At 54.8% G+C, this 15,691-nt stretch overlaps 5 protein-coding genes across 5 annotated transcripts; 2 read left to right on the top strand and 3 right to left on the bottom strand.

Annotated features, from left to right (window-relative positions):
• Nucleotides 1-2,343: 2,343 nt before the first annotated feature.
• On the bottom strand, nucleotides 2,344-4,692 carry E0L32_009409 (uncharacterized protein; the record flags this gene model as incomplete). Its single annotated transcript, XM_031144371.1, has 2 exons — nucleotides 2,344-4,038; nucleotides 4,111-4,692. The coding sequence occupies 2 exons, from the start codon at nucleotides 4,690-4,692 to the stop codon at nucleotides 2,344-2,346; spliced, it is 2,277 nt and encodes a 758-aa protein (XP_030991076.1).
• Nucleotides 4,693-5,183: 491 nt separating this feature from the next.
• E0L32_009410 (uncharacterized protein) lies at nucleotides 5,184-6,570 on the top strand (the record flags this gene model as incomplete). The annotated part of the gene is made up of 3 exons (XM_031144372.1): nucleotides 5,184-5,338; nucleotides 5,407-5,548; nucleotides 5,611-6,570. The coding sequence occupies 3 exons, from the start codon at nucleotides 5,184-5,186 to the stop codon at nucleotides 6,568-6,570; spliced, it is 1,257 nt and encodes a 418-aa protein (XP_030991077.1).
• Nucleotides 6,571-7,445: 875 nt separating this feature from the next.
• On the top strand, nucleotides 7,446-8,993 carry E0L32_009411 (uncharacterized protein; the record flags this gene model as incomplete). Its single annotated transcript, XM_031144373.1, has 6 exons — nucleotides 7,446-7,634; nucleotides 7,692-8,052; nucleotides 8,122-8,239; nucleotides 8,303-8,373; nucleotides 8,427-8,451; nucleotides 8,513-8,993. The coding sequence occupies 6 exons, from the start codon at nucleotides 7,446-7,448 to the stop codon at nucleotides 8,991-8,993; spliced, it is 1,245 nt and encodes a 414-aa protein (XP_030991078.1).
• Nucleotides 8,994-9,563: 570 nt separating this feature from the next.
• E0L32_009412 (uncharacterized protein) lies at nucleotides 9,564-11,613 on the bottom strand (the record flags this gene model as incomplete). Its single annotated transcript, XM_031144374.1, has 2 exons — nucleotides 9,564-11,514; nucleotides 11,573-11,613. 2 exons carry the CDS (start codon nucleotides 11,611-11,613, stop codon nucleotides 9,564-9,566), a joined length of 1,992 nt encoding a protein of 663 aa, XP_030991079.1.
• A 2,761-nt stretch (nucleotides 11,614-14,374) lies between these two features.
• E0L32_009413 (uncharacterized protein) lies at nucleotides 14,375-15,535 on the bottom strand (the record flags this gene model as incomplete). Its single annotated transcript, XM_031144375.1, has 1 exon — nucleotides 14,375-15,535. One exon carries the CDS (start codon nucleotides 15,533-15,535, stop codon nucleotides 14,375-14,377), a length of 1,161 nt encoding a protein of 386 aa, XP_030991080.1.
• Between the last annotated feature and the right edge of the window lie 156 nt (nucleotides 15,536-15,691).

The following is a 15,691-nucleotide window of genomic DNA, read 5'->3' on the forward strand; positions in this document are numbered from 1 at the left end:
AGTGACCAGATACGACGAGGCCTATCATGATGAACATCCTGTCTCCTGTATTTGTTGCTCTCGTGACGTCGCAAGTAAACAGCTCTTCGCTGGGTGTATGGTTCTGCTACAGGCCTATATATGAAAATCAAGAAAATGGATATTTTGGTGGTTGATGCCAAGCCCGTCCTGTAACTTACGGGCATATCCAGATCGAACAGCCCCAAGCTTGCACCCCCCAGACACTCCAGACCACCACCACCCTGCCAGATTCAGATTGAAATCTCAGAACGGCGCGCGAGTCCTGGCCAAACCTCCACCATCACGACCACGCCAGCCCGCTGTCATTTTGATTGACGACAGATTATTTCCCGCAAAGATGTGCCAAGAATAGATCTAGAGAGGAGAAACAAGCTTTTTGGTGCCGGCAGCCGATTGCCTCCTCTCCTCTTCTCCCAGGTCTGTGCCACTGAGAGGGGCCGCTTGCTTTGGTACGTAAAGTACGTGCAAGGGAGAAAAATGCCCATCTGAAGAACGCGCGTCATCCCCTCCTCCAGCAACGAATGCTCTCCTCGTATCCCAGGGCATAGCTCAAATCGCAGCAATGGAGAGTTTTTAGCGGCGCCTGTTTGAGCTTAGCACCATGGGGGGGCCTTCTTCTCTCCACTCTTTCCGCACCGCAGAAACACCGTCCGTGGAGAAGTGAAGAACTCGGTCGCGCGACGCTCGGAACCCCTGGGACCCCTGGCTTCCGGCCATCGATTCCACGACACACGCTGTTTCGTGGTGTTTGAGGTCCCTTCCAAGGCTTCTACTCCATAGTTAAGGCAAGCAGAGGAACTGTCCGTCCGTCCATACCAAAGACCCAAAGGGGAAGAGGAAGAATGCTGTCCCTCAGCAGCCAGCAACCTGTCATGTGCGCCCCTCCCGCACTGTCCGTGTCGCTGTCTCATTGCCGTCCGATTCCCTCTCGCTGGGATGGAATGGAATGGATTGGGAAGCCGTCGTCGAACAGCATCGAGGCTTGTGCGTGCCATGCGTTTGTTCCCTTGTTCCCTCGTCCCGGTGTCCCGTTTGTCCCATCATTGGATTGATGGTGTTTGCAGCCTACGCCGCGCGAACAGTCGACGGATGGCTGTCGCCCTTTGCTTTGTAATAGACACTCCCAACACCGTACAGCATAGCATCCCACAGCTCGACCGCCTCCTGCACAAGCACCCTCATCACGCCGCACATGATGCTGCTTCTTCTGTAGTGATTCGCCCTGGTGGTTATCGTGCTCGTGCCGGCTGTCCGTGCAAAAATTTCGGAATGATGCTGCAACATGCCACTGCAATCTCGCAAAGAGTCTGTGATGGAAGCGCTCGTGGCGGAGAAAGACACGCCCTCCTCTACTTCACACAAGCCCTCCCTTTGCCAGGCCGCGGCAAGGCTCCAGGTTAATAAGCACTTTAGGAGCAGGAAACCAACGGTTCCTTATCAGTAGGAATCGCCAGTCTAGGCGTCCGTCATCACCACGGTCCAGCCCCTCTTGGCATGACCGCATTTGCCGACCAGCCGGATCGCCGGGCAGTGCCGAGCAGCAGGCATGCAAAACGACGTTCAATATGCAAGTTTTTGATGCTGCCAAGCCATGCTGTAGCATTCACTGGCGGCACCACCCATTCGGGAAATACCAAGTCCCCCTCACACTCAGTCGAGTGGCACCCGCTGAAGCTCACGGTCATGGTCCGCCGTCATCATGATTGCACAACGCACATACCACACTCAGTGTGCGGATCAGCCGTGGTACAGAGAAGGCTTGCAAGTGATGGCCAGATTAGTTGATGGACTGGTAACAGAAGTACTTGCGTATCTATCAAGCCCATCGGTTTTAGGTAGTGGGATAGCCCTTCCAAGTTCCGGGGCAAGGATAGAACAAGGATATTGACTGTTAACGTTGAGGTAGCTCCTGATGAGCTTCCGTCAACTATTATGACGCCCGCTTGGCTTGGAAGTGTCCCGCGGCGCCCGAACACCAGTGGGTCTTCAGGTCTCTCCTTTTGGCACTGATCGCATTCAAGATAGCCACGGCGATCTTCAGGAGAACTGTCTTTTTATTCTCGGTGAGTGTTGTCAGCGGTCGCAGGCTAGTGACGTGATCGACATTGCTGCCCTGTGATGCTCGGGCAGAACAAAACAAGCAATTGCTTTTCGATCAACGTCGAACCCCATATTCCTGCAGATCCCAACAATCCCACAGCTTCTTTTCGTCAACGAACTTGGCAGTTGCTGTTCTTAAATGGCCTTTAGTATTGCTTGGGGCATGACAGTCGTGAATCGACCTGACAGCACTGAGTAGTAGATCTTTACATCTACCACAAATCACACCTCGAACGACCATTCGCCCACCGCGTCCCAGCCAAAACCCCCGAACCAATCAAACGTGAAGTCCATTGTGTCGGCTGGCACCTCGACCTTTGCGGGAGACCCATCATCCTCGTTGATCTTTACTCCGTCACGGTCGGCTACTTCCTTGAGGTACTCCCAGCACTGGATACTACTCTCCTCGCCGGACTCGAAGACTGATTGCTGAATCTGCTCCGAAGAAAGCCCCTTGTCGATGCCGTCTGCCAGCACTAGTCCCGCGGAGGTCAAGCAATAGATCTTGATGGTTGTCTCGCCGGCCCTGATGCGTCGTCCGGCCCAATCTATTGATGCTTCGATAATGGGACGGAGTTCATTGCTAGCCTTGGGACGCATCGTGGCAAGCAGGTCACGCTCTTCTTCTTCTTTGATGTGCACAAACTCCATCCCGATCGATAGAATCGCTTGCAGGGGTACGACTCGAAAGAACCCTGAGCCGGTGACGATTAGGCGGTCGAACGCGGTCGCCGTGTCAATCAATCCGCGTGCGTCTGCAGTACTCCGCGGACGAGACAGGTTGCATATCTCGATGATCTCGAGGGAAGAGTCGAGCAAGACCTTGCGAGAGTAGTACACGGTAGGATCGTTGGGCGCAAGCCGTAGCATTGGCTGATGGAGAGGAGCAAAGCAGCGGTAGACCATGAGTTGGATAAATCTGCAGTGAAACTGATTGGCTATCGCCCGAGGAGCTCGTTTCTGTGCTTCTGTCAGAATAACCAGGTCTTTGGTCATAGAGTGACAGGCCTTTGTGAGCTCAGAGCTGAGTCGCAAGGTTTCTGGATACGAGTTCTTTCCTCGGGACTCGGTGACATGTCTGATGATCTCACGTCTGAGAGGGTGCGACCTTAGCAATAGCAGCTGGGCCGACATGTCTGTGAGCTCATCTGACTTGTCAATCGCCGCAGTCCTGTGGTCGGCTTCATCTGTGAGCTGATCGTCGTTGAGATTTGCAGGTAAGAGAACATCGTAATGCTTTGGAGATATCAACGGCGGGTTGCCAGCGTCAAAGGACGCCTGCAAGTTGAGTTCGAGGATGGTGGCCCATAAGCGGCGCCGCATCTCAGCTCGATACACCGTCATCTTTGCTAGTTGGCTCGGGTCCCGGTGCAAACCCATGCAGATGGCTCGCCGCACAATACATCCCGACGTGACCCATCCCAGATCCTGACCAACGGCGCAGGCAGCCTTGCAGATAGAGAGCAAGCACAGAATCTGGATGCCCACAATCGTCATCCTACTCTTCTCTGGGGGCAATATAAGCCATAGCTGTGCCTCGCACACCCACTTTACAGCTGTCGCACGTAGAGAAAAAACATCATCGTGGACAGATGCCCCCAGGGCCATGCATAATTGCATCTGTATGACAAAGGCCACGTTCGCTGTCGCGGGATTCAGCCAGTACCGTTCGTACTCTGCGCGGAAGGTGGGCACATGGAGAATGCGTATGGCGCCTTCAAAGTTGCAGAAGTAGGCATCCACCAGTTGATCAGCGAGAGCTTTCGCAGGAACAGTCTCGCCCAAGGTGGTCGAGGAGACAGGGTCAGCTCGGTGTTCTTTGATAGTGCGGGCAAGAGTCTTGCATTTGATGAAGTTGCGATAGGGTCCTATCCTTTTGGCTTCGGCATTAATGAGTGTAGAGAGGACGTCTGGGAACTGCAGAAGGTCAGTTTTCGTACTCGCAATTATTTGCATCATAAGGCCACAAAGGCAAGACTTAAGACTTACCATGTCTGGACCATTCATCCAGTGGCTTTGGCCAAAGAACCGGATCTTGGCATTTGTTCCTTTCATGGGAGCGCTCCATTCGCCGCTGTTGTTGCTGTCATCTAAGAGTTTGTCTTTCGGTAACGACGTTCCCTGGTGCGCATCTTCAAGCTTTCGCTCAAGCTCTTGAATCCTTGCCGTGAGCGCATGTTCTGTTGGGCTTTCCATTCCAGGGCATGCTGCCGGGCCAGGAGCCAGATGTCTGAGGGGCGTTCCCGACGGAGGAGAATCGGCCATCCAACTCCCTGCATGATCACCGACTGTTGCCGACCGTCCCGGGACCAAGACCGGCCCTGCTGAGCCAACATCATGACACTGACTAACGATTCCCCTTGCCCGAGATTTAGGAATATGCGTTGCTACGTAGGTGCAAGATTGGATCTTAAGCTTGATGCAGCTCTTGCAAGGTAGATTCCGATCACAGCGAATTTTGCGCTGCCTGCACTGCTCGCAAGACAGTGCTGGCCGGCGGCGTTTCTTGCTTGGTGTGGCGGTTGGCTGTTGGCGTTCGAAATCTGGCGCTGATCCTGGAGCCGACGTCATGATTTGAACAGAGCCGCGGCGGAGATCGGAAGTACGAGGTAAGACTCAGTGACGGGGATAGGAGACTTTGAATAGGGTTGTGCTTGCAAAAAGCCGCGAAGGCCAGGGGACGAGACAAGACAGAAGATTTGTATGACACGGCGTTTTGCAATTTGCCGGGCGATTCTCTGCTATGATTGGCTGGACTTTTGAATTTGCCGTGCGCCGTTCCGGATTCGCCTCCCGGGTAAGGAGTGGATCACGACAACAGGACTCGGCCGAGCCACCTCAGCGTTGGACTAAGCCAGAGTAAGATGATAGATACCTCATTACTCTTCAATCACTTAGGTTTGCCACGAGAAGGAACTAATCCGATGGATAAGAACGGGTCTCTCCGACCAACGAGCCGAGGACCGAGCTCAAGTATAAAAGAACCTCCAGTCGCAACATGATAGGGCAAGAATATCAATCTTAGCTAATATGATGATTTCAATTCTTCTCTAAATACCAATATGGGCAACATAGCCTCTGAGAAGGGAAGTGACACTGAAGCCAATGCAGGGCAGGCGAAGCCAGTCTTTCTGGAGGGAGGTTTCAAGGCATGGATGGCTGTTGTGGCATGTTGGTGCGTCATGTTCAACACCTTTGGGTACATCAACGCATTCGGGTAAGTTGGCACCTGCTCTTCTCTGTTAATAATCCTGAATAGACCGAGGCTAACTAATCTCTGGCTAGAATCTACCAGGCATATTACAAGAACACATTTCTCCGCAATGAAAGCGAGAACAACATAGCATGGATTGGTTCACTCCAGGCCTTCTTCATGTTCTCTGGCGGCTTGATTTCTGGGCCAATGATGGACCGATATGGCCCCAAGGTGCGTTGCTGCAATGCATTATGGAAGAATAGAGGAACTTTCAGGAGTTGACACCATTGCAGGTCATTCTTGTACCGTGCTCGACATTATTTATCCTCTCGGTCATGCTCAGCAGTCTCTGCAAAGAATACTACCAATTCATCCTCGCACAAGGCATACTCGGCGGACTGACTAACGGGCTCTGCTACACTCCAAGTCTGACTGCCGTTAATCATTACTTCTTCAAACGTCGACCCCTTGCCATGGGCATTGCATCTAGCGGCTCGTCACTTGCTGGTGTCATCTTCCCCATCGCCCTCAGCCGCATGCTGAACGACACATCGCTCGGCTTCGGATGGTCAGTTCGTATCCTGGGATTCATCATGCTGGTCTTTGCCATCATTTCCTGCATCACGATCAACACCAACGCCCCGAAGAGAAAGACCGGGTCTCCATTCGTCCTTGACGCATGGAAACATCCCGCATACACGATCCAAGTCATCGGCCTGTTCCTTGTCATCATGTGTTTCTTCGTGCCATCATTCTACATTCCCTCTTATGCCCAGTCCATCGGCATCAGTGCCAATCTGTCCAACTACTTGATCGCCATCTTCAACGCGGCGTCATTCTTTGGCCGGATCCTCGGCGGGGCATTTGCCAACCGGCTGGGCCGCTTCAATGCGCTGATAGCGTCCTCAGCAGTCTGCGGCGTCCTGAGTCTGACATGGCTAGCCATTGACGCGCACGGAAGCATGATAGTGTTCTCCGCGCTCTTCGGCTTCTTCTCCGGCATCTTCATCGGGCTCTTCACGGCCACGATCGCCCTGACTGCCCCGCGACCCAATGTCATCGGGTCGTATATCGGCATGGCGCTCGGGGTGCTGAGCTTGGCGAGTTTGATAGGCACCCCCATCACCGGGGCCATGATCAGCCACTACCATTCCTTCCACCAAGCCATGATCTTCGCAGGCGTGTGCGGCTTGGTGGGCGCGGGCCTCATCATCAAAGCTCGCGTGCATTACTCGAAAGAATGGATTGCGTAAGGGCAAGGACGCACTCGACCATATCGACATTTGGTGAACACTACACTGACTGATACCCTCGCTTCTTCTGCCTTGTGATGGAGACATATCATGTTAGGGGTGAAACAGGAACGGTAGCATCAGTCTAAGAATATGTCATTAGAAAGAGAAAATAGAAACGATAGCTTTTGCTCACGGTCATAGAAAGAGAAGGAACTTCTATACGCTTATCGAGGACTTGAGTCGGAGACTCTTTTGTATATGAAAGCATGATATGTGTTGTGTTCGATAAGAACTATTCCAGCACAAAAGGGTGCACAAGTATGTATATATAGCAGCTTTTTCAGGGCTAATTAGCAGTAAACAATAACCCTGGCAGCTGGGCCTTTTCCCTAGGTAGCATGGCAAGCTAACGGTGGCTTCCTTGCACCATATCCAAACCACCCATGCTGCACGCTATTGACTACCGGAGCGAGCTCGCGCTAGTAAATGTTCGAGCAGGCTTCTCCTGATACCTGTAGCGGTTCGTGATGATGCGAGCGGGGGTTTTAGGTGGGCTCTAAGGGCTTGGCCTGGGACCACTTCGGTGATCCTATGTGTGTTTGTACGAACAAGGAATGAAACTATTTCGTTTCAACCCCTTGCGTGGGTCGTTTCTCCAACAGAACACAAGACGAACCGGGGTGTTCACGCCTGTGATCGGAATACCATGCATGGTTCATCTCTTCCCTCGGGCCCTCAATGAGGATGCCCCATTATTAGACTTCCATTAATGGTTCTTTGGTTTTCTCCCGCGCGACCGCGCATTGCGTTGCATTGACGAACTTCGTAGTGTACAGAACAGAGACATCTTGTAAGCCACCGTCAAGGAGGGCTACTGGCATGAATGCGCAGCCATGAGTCTCTATGCGCGCAATCACGTCAAGGGAGAAGTCCATGGCTTCGTGAACCCTTATGCTGAGCTGAATGCCGGGCTATGGTCGCTCTTCGCTGGCGCTACTGTCCTGCTCGCCCTGAGGCTCTGGATAAAAGTCACCCGACGCCATGGCCTCTGGTACGATGACCATATTCTGGTCACATCGTGGGTCAGTATTATATCCAACAGTGCCAGCTGCGCTTGGACGCTAATGAGCCGTCTGTAGGTGATCCTCCTTGCGAACAACAGCCTCATCGTCCACGAGTTCGCCACCGGCTTGGTACCCAAAGATTCGGCCCAGAAATGGGACGACCGCATGCAAATCCTCATAAACATATCGACCTGCGGCAACCTGATCGGGCAGTCCTTGACCAAGACAGCCTTTGGTGTGACGCTCCTGCGCATGACCAAAGACTGGCTGCGCTGGGCGATCTGGTTCTGTATCGGCACCATGAACCTGTGGATGTTGTTGCGGATGCTCTTCCAGTGGGCCAAGGTGTGCGACAACACGAGCTACCAGAACCACTATCGCCTTAACTTTTGCATCAGCGACCAGTTCCGGAAGGACTTCAAGGAGGGCGGCAACGGTCAGTGCTAGGTCCCCGAATTCGGGTTGTTGACACAGATGCTAATGTGAAGACCCCCCCCTCGCCTAGTCTACAATATCATTATGGACTTTATTTTTGCGTTCATTCCATGGCTGGTTCTCAAGCCGTTGGGGTTGAAGAAGATGGAGAAGATCGGCCTCGGTCTCACGATGAGCCTTGGCATGATGTGAGTACCACATGCCCGCTAATGCACCTTGGCTCAGGATGTGGCTGAGAGGAACTCCAACAGAGTCGCGATTGTAGCGGCCGTCCGAGTGTCGTGGAAGAACGACGAGAATGGACGAGATGAGTGGTTCTTTTGTAGGTGTATCGATACCTTCTCTTTCTATAGACCTTACTGATCACGATACCAGGGCGTAATGGTGTGGCGCAGGTCTGGTACGCTTCATATCCCTAACCTCATCTCCTTCTATGCGCCACTTCTAACCCTGAACAACAGGTACAACTCCGAAATCACCGGAACAATTATAGTGCAATGCATCCCCGTCCTCCGCTCGCTCGCCAAGGACATCCACACGTCCCTCGTGGCGAAGAGGTTGTCCTCGACAACAGCCGGTGGCCGCGACTCCTTTCGAGACAGCAGGTCTCGCAAGAAGATTTCGGGAGGGGCACATCCCGAAGGCGGCTGGAGAAGCATCGACGACAAGGCGGGGCAAGCCACCACAGTGCAGCGCGGGCTGTCTGTCGAGACCAGCCAGGACGCGCAGCTGCCGCTGTCGTTGCTGTCGCCGAGCTTCTCTGTCAACTACACGACGCAGGCGTCTCCTCGGTCGGAGTCCTGGATACTGTCTCCGAGCGAGAGCCGCTTCAGGAGGAGCCGGGACAGAGACACCTGGTCGACAATGGCGTGTGATATCGAGAGGGACGGGCCGTTTTTCGGCTTATCACCGCCGCCACCACCGCCTCCACCCAAGGACTGAGAGCTTGAGGGGGGGCGGTGGATGGCTGTTATTGTTGGGTAGCTTCCTATGGCGCCGTGGCTTGGTACGAAGACAGTCATTTCTTTGACAAACGTGAGATATAGGGTATTGAAAAGAGTCCTCCCGTGCCGGCGAGGTCTATGAACCAATGTTACTCAGGCAGTCCCCTAGAAGTAAAAGGAAAGAAGTTTGTATTTTTGTGTGCACCTATGTCTTCTACAACCACTTCACCAAAATCCCAATTATTTAGAGCAATCCGTGCAATAGTATCTTAAGCCAACCAGTCAATATTTGTCGGCCCAAAAGTCCAAACCAATAAAGTATCTGAAGGAAGGAATACAGAAGTGAAGAGGGGTTTTCTGCTGCGTTGCTTGCTTGCGTTGCACGCTTGCTCATCGTCTTTTAGATACAAGAAAAAAGGAGTGTCAAGAATGATAAAACGTTGTTAACATGGGCATATCTTAGCCCGCCCAACAAAAGAAGGCTTTAACTCAAAACAATCTATTTCGTCGTCGTGAAACGTGTTGTCATACTCCCTTTATTCCACGGAGATGCTCGTTCAGGCCCGGTTTAGGCCGGAACGGGAGCGGCCCGGCGGTACTGGCCGCCGTAGCCGTAACCGCCGCCACCGTAGCCGTAGCCCCAGCGGCGCGAGGAGGTCGTGGTCTTGGGCGTCGTCACGGGGTAGCCCGGGCTGGTGGTGGTCGTGACCGGCGGTGGGACGGTCTCCGGCAGGCGGGACGACGTCTCGAATGTGGTGGGGGTGGTGCGGTGGCTGTAGCTGTAGCTGCCGCCATAGCCGCCGGGTGTGGTGGTCGGGGGAGTAGGGGTGGACTCTGGGTAGGTGGTGGGAGAGGTGACCTCGGTTGTGGGGGGCAGGACCTCAGTCGTCTCCGAGGACACCGGGTAAGTCGAGGGCGTAGGGATCTCAGTGGTGGGAGGCAGGACCTCGGTGGTCTCTGAGCTAGACGTAGTGCTCAGGATGTAGGTCGTGATGGGAGTCTCCGTCGTCTCGATGACCTCAGTAGTCGCCGGATAGCTGGTGGTCGGCGTCAGGCTAGGTCCGGTGATCGCGCCGTTGCTGGTGATGGTGGTTCCTGGGGGAGACGAGACGGGGTAGCTGCAGCCGTAGCCATGGCACTCGTAAGTGGTGGCGGGAGTCGTCTCAGTGCCTGGTGTGGTCTCAGTACCCGGTGTAGTCTCCGGAACGGTTGTCGTGTACTCGGTGCTGGGAGTAGTCTCGGGGGTGCTGGAGGAAGGGATAGTAGCAGGGAGCGTCGAGGTTTCATAAGTGCTTGGGGTAGTCTCGGGGACGGTGGTGGAATACTCGGTACCAGGGGTGGTCTCGGGATAGCTGGACGAAGGGACCGTGGCAGGGAGCGTCGAGGTCTCAGAGGTGCCGGGGGTAGTCTCCGGAACGGAGGTAGAGTACACAGTGCTAGGGGTAGTCTCTGGGACACTAGTCGGGGCAGTCGAGTAGATGGTGGTGCCGGGAGTTGACTCAGGAGTGCTAGTCGAGTACTCGGTGCCTGGTGTAGTCTCAGGATAGCTGGAGGAAGGGACCGTGGCAGGGAGCGTCGAGGTCACGTAAGTACTGGGAGTAGTCTCAGGGGTACTGGTCGAGTACTCGGTGCCGGGTGTGGTTTCCGGAGTGCTGGTCGAGGACTCAGTACCGGGAGTGGTCTCCGGATAGCTGGATGAGGAGGGGACAGTGGCAGGCAGTGTTGAGGTCACATAAGTGCTAGGAGACGATGACTCTGGAGTGCTGGTCGAGTACTCAGTGCTAGGGGTCGTCTCCGGGACGCTAGTGGGTGCCGTCGAGTAAATAGTTGTGCCAGGAGACGTCTCTGGAGTGCTGGTTGAGTACTCAGTGCCCGGGGTTGTCTCCGGGGTAGAAGTGGAGGACTCAGTGCCAGGAGTGGTCTCGGGGTAGCTCGAGGAGGACTCAGTGCCTGGAGTGGTCTCCGGGTAGCTTGAGGAGGAAGGAACGGTGGCCGGGAGAGTCGAGGTCACGGAGGTACCAGGAGTCGACGACACCGGCTGGGTCGGGTAGCCGCTGCTGGGCTGCGAGACGGGAGCCGTGGATTCGATGGTGGTTCCAGGGGTCGTAGGGTACTCGGTCGAAGACGAGGTGATGGTCAGAGTCGTCTTGGACTTGCTGTGGCTGTGGACTTTGGTCGAGTGGTTGCGAGTCGTCTTGAGCGAGTGGCTGCGAGACGACTTGCTGCTGCTGCTGCTGCTGGACGACGTGGTCACGACGGTCGTGGAGTAGGTACCAGGGGCCGTCGACGACTCGCTGCTAGGCACGGTGGCGGGCAAGGTGGAGGTGACGGAGGTACCGGGAGGGGTCGAGGTCTCGACGCTGGTGGTTGGAGGCACGAAGGTGCTACAATCACCCGTGACGGTCACAGTGCTGGGGGTGCAGCTGGCGAGGCAGTGGTCGCCACAAGCCGACACGGTGACGGTGACGGTCTTGTAGGTCCTCTTGTCAAGCTGCGGAGCAGCGTGGGCAAGTGCCGAGCTGGGAGGGCGTGTTAGTCAGTGACTCCAAACTATCGACAAGGCTGGGGATGCCTTACCCCAAGCTCAGCAGAGCAAGGCGAGAGATGCTGCCGTGCATGTTGGCGGCTGGTGTCCCGTACGAGCTCGATTCTCTGGATACGGATGCAAACGAATGTTAGTATCTCGAGGGTGCTCAAGAAACGATTGTGTTGAGTGAAGACAAGAGATCTCATTCCCGTTCTGGGCGGACAAGCTCGCCATCTTTATATCTGTCGGGGAGCTGATGAGCAACTCGTATCTGCCAAGGCATCATCGCAGCAAGGACACGACCTCTGCAGCTGCTGTCCTCCCATTGTTTTCGGCCATGCAGGCCGAGTGTCTGTTGTTGTCTGTATGCGGACCCCGCCCATCTGCAGTGTGCCTGGTTGTGCAAGGGCAAGCAAAGGAAAGATTAATCCACCGTCGATCTGGGCCGACAGTGGTGCACCCTCCCGTGCTGACTGATATCCAACCCCGGCCTCCCGGCGTCGGGAGAGGGAAAACGCCACATGAGCTTCAGGTTGAGTGTTCTCGATATCCGATATCCTTGTTCTCAAAGCATCGCGAATTCCTTCCCGCTTCGTATCTGCCCAGCCTCGCAGACCCCTGGACGAAAAGAGGCACTACGATCGCCCCTTTCGTTGGGCGTCCAACGGCGCCGATGGTTAATCTCTCGGCGAGCCATCGGACGCCAGCCACCGGGGCTGATCTGCAGGTTCACCCACATCAGTGCCAACCTGAAGGCTGCATTAGCTTCTCGTATGCAGAGCCGTGTGCGAAAGGAACAGTCCGTTTGGTGGATGGCGTCATGCTTTCATCTATGTGCGGTGCTGAGTCTCACAAGGCACGAATGGTCATATTGGAGAGATTGAGCATGCTGCAAACATGGCAGTCTGCCGGATCCTGTTGTCTGATCCCTGGCCGTGAAACACAAACACGGCATTGCGTAGGACGGCGGACGCGCGGTGCGATAGCTTTCCAGCTCTTACGAACAGATCGGAAGGTTACGATTGTGCAAGGGCAGCCTGCTGAACCTGCACGTTGCTGCACAGAATGCATCAGGCTAAGAGATTTACGAGCTCTTGCGATGCAGATCTGGATCTTCTTCGGGCTCTGCTTTTCCTTTTGATGTTGGGGTTCTGACAACTCATCTGCGTGCGGCTGGTGTGGAGCTCCTGACCGCCATTGCCGGAATATTGCTTTTTCGTGCGGGAGAACAGGGGACCTGCCGGACCAATGGACAGGCGGGCTCTGTTGGGAGCTTCCTTGCACCGGTAACGAGGACAGCACGCGTCACGCCCAGCGAGTCCGTACGACGACGGGTCGAGGCGCAAATCAAAGGGGCAATCAGGCCCAGAGTGGCTGGCCTGGGATCGTCGGAGAATCGGGAGGGGGATTGCCTCCTGAAAGGTGACTTGTTCCTGCAGTAGAAAACATGCGGCGATCCGTGTTTGGGGATACACGACGGGACGCCACCCAGAGGCAATACGGGAGGACCGGCTGGGCTGGCTCTTAGCTCTGTATGACGCCGGTCGTACTGATTCAGCTCGCAAGGTGTGACGGGCTGGCCTGGAAGAAGCAATCATGCTGCAGCCTGTTGAGTGCCGCGATGGAATTGGCCCTCTTGCAGGACGTTGACAGTCCACTATGGGGCTGGCCCTTTTCGGATGCATGGCAGAGTGCGTTGATTTAATTGACCCGGATGCATGTTTGAAACTCTAGGTGGCCCGTGTCTATCATTGCTTTTGTGCTACGGCAGCATAGGAGAGGAGAGCAGGAAAAAAAGCAGCACCGGCCAGGCACGGCTCGGCGGACCAGGATAAGCTTCAAAATCCCTTGATGGAAAAATCGTGGAAGAAGATCCCGCTCCTTGAGAGACCCAGCCTCCTCGTGTGGTCTCAGTGCGGGAGAGGTTCGCAAAGTGTGTCGGCCATGTGCTTGCGAAGGGGTCCCGAACCTTGTTGCTCTCCAACCTAACACTCGCACATTGAAGATGTCTCGTATCTAAGACCCAGCTGGAGAGACCCTAATCTGCCGGTGTGACGAGGGCAGAGCGGTAATTGCCATTCGAGGACAGGTCCAGCCCATCTTGGCCAGCCCGTGCAACGACGGTCGGACAGAAACGGACTCGTTCAACAAGAGGTCCAAGCTCTCTGTCTGTTGTGTCAGATGAAATCTCATCAAATTGGCATCGTCAGTCTTAGAAAAGAAGAAGCTTACCTGTGCCTGTTTAATACGGATCAAACCGAAGTTTGTTCCGTCACTTTGCCCATGTCGACCCTACAGAGTGTTACTTCCATGGCCTCGCGGAATTTCAGACCTGCAACTCACTTGCTTCTTCCTCAGCAACGCAAAAATAGATGCAACGCGCATCCGCGATCTGCAGTCAACTACCCGACGCAGGGGTAAGGTTTTTCCCTCCAACGAACGATCTGTGAACTATGTCCTTGTTGTCCTTGGTCTGAGCTTTCGTCATCTACGTGGTTGCCTTGCAATGCAGATTCCGTCTCGCATCCCATTCGTCGCCTGTCGTATCACGGCATGGAGCTAAGCCAAGCTACATGTACTTCGTAGGGGATGAAGTCAAAGCTCTGGCCAACCTGGTGATCGGTAAAGCGAAAATTCGAAATGGGCAAAATAGAAGGGAAAAGAAAGTGGCCAAAGCCGGGATCGAACCTCGCATCAATTGTAAACTTTGAATCCAGCAGGTGAGCAGGAGGGCTAAGCGTAGGAGGAGCTCTGACATGGAAGCCTATTCATCAACATCTTTGTTCGTCCGTGTGGCTTGACCATGCGCTTACTGTCCCGGCAATCTTCGCTGTTGCAGGAGGGTGAGCATGTTATTTCTCTGTCCTCCCGAGTGATAGTAACTTCCTGAAGCGACCGGGAAACTTTCGTGGTTCTTGAGACGCGCTCTTGACCCGAGCGACCAAGTCATTCCACACCGCAAGATCGACAGCATCTGGGTATATAGCTGATATCTTAGCCCTCTCGCACAAAGCCAGAATGGCTGACTGTCCACCAGCAGCATCCACACTTGCTCCTAGGTCAATGAGCCTTGAGGCCGCTTTGAACCTGATCTTTTCGATAAGCGCAGCCAGCAGCGGTTGTTTCACATCACTACCAAGTTGCATGTCGAGATCAGCACCTAACCTGTGCAGCACATCCATACACTCGAGATTCGCCTCATGCTCGGCAGCATATAGCATCGGCGGCGTTCCGTCTCCGTCAAGCTCATCGACCTTCGAATACCCCCCCTGGACGAGTTCCGTCACCGTCTGCGAACGGCCATGCACCGCAGCGAGATGGAGTGCCGTCACACCGCTAGCCTGGTCGCTGTGTCGCAGCCATATCCTGACGTCGGCACCCCTCTCAAGCAACAGCTTGGCCGCTGCTGGCTGACCATATATGATGGAGACATGCAAGGGGGTCAGAACAACGCAGTTCTCGGCCTGGGGGTTTCCGCGGTCCCTAGCATCGCGAAAGCAGCTCAGACCCATCTTGGTAAACAATAGAGACGGCGCGTTCACGTCGCACCCGTGCTCCAGGAGGAGCTCGATGACGTCCAGGTGCCCAGACTGCGCCGCGCGGTGCAGCGGCGACGAGAAGATGAAATACGTTCGTCGGTCCTTCAAGCTCAATGGGCCGCGTACATAGCTTATCATCTGGGTTCCGGGGGCCTTGTCGATGTAGGTGTTCACCGCGTAGACGTCCAGAGGGCCTAGCGGGGATCCCGACGGGCTGCTAATGGTAAGCCATCGCTTGATTGTCCCTATGCAGCCAGATGATGCAGCGTGGTAGACAGGGTCATAGTTCTTCAAGTACACCTGCTTTTCGTATAGGAGCCGGCCGGCGATGTCGTTCAAGCGTCGACTCGCCCGCGACAGGGCGGACACCTCCCGGTAGTCAGAACAGAAGTTGATAATCAGTGAAAGCAGCTCGACAGGCAGGCGGTAGATGGGCGTGGCCGGAGCCGCCGCAGCCATATCGCCAGCATCCATGTTTCAATGAGGTTCTGCGAAAGAGAGACGAGAGAACCGGGCGAGGACTTCTAATCCTGGTGAAGCATTGTCGGCTGAAACAGCAGAATCCCATTCCACTCCCATGTCGGCTCCAAGGCACAGATCACGTGCCTCACTGCAGGGAGGGGTTGATGG

Source organism: Thyridium curvatum (genome assembly GCF_004353045.1).
Source record: "Thyridium curvatum strain D216 chromosome Unknown NODE_68_length_238363_cov_78.500886, whole genome shotgun sequence".
NCBI classification, from domain to species: Eukaryota; Fungi; Ascomycota; class Sordariomycetes; order Thyridiales; family Thyridiaceae; genus Thyridium; species Thyridium curvatum.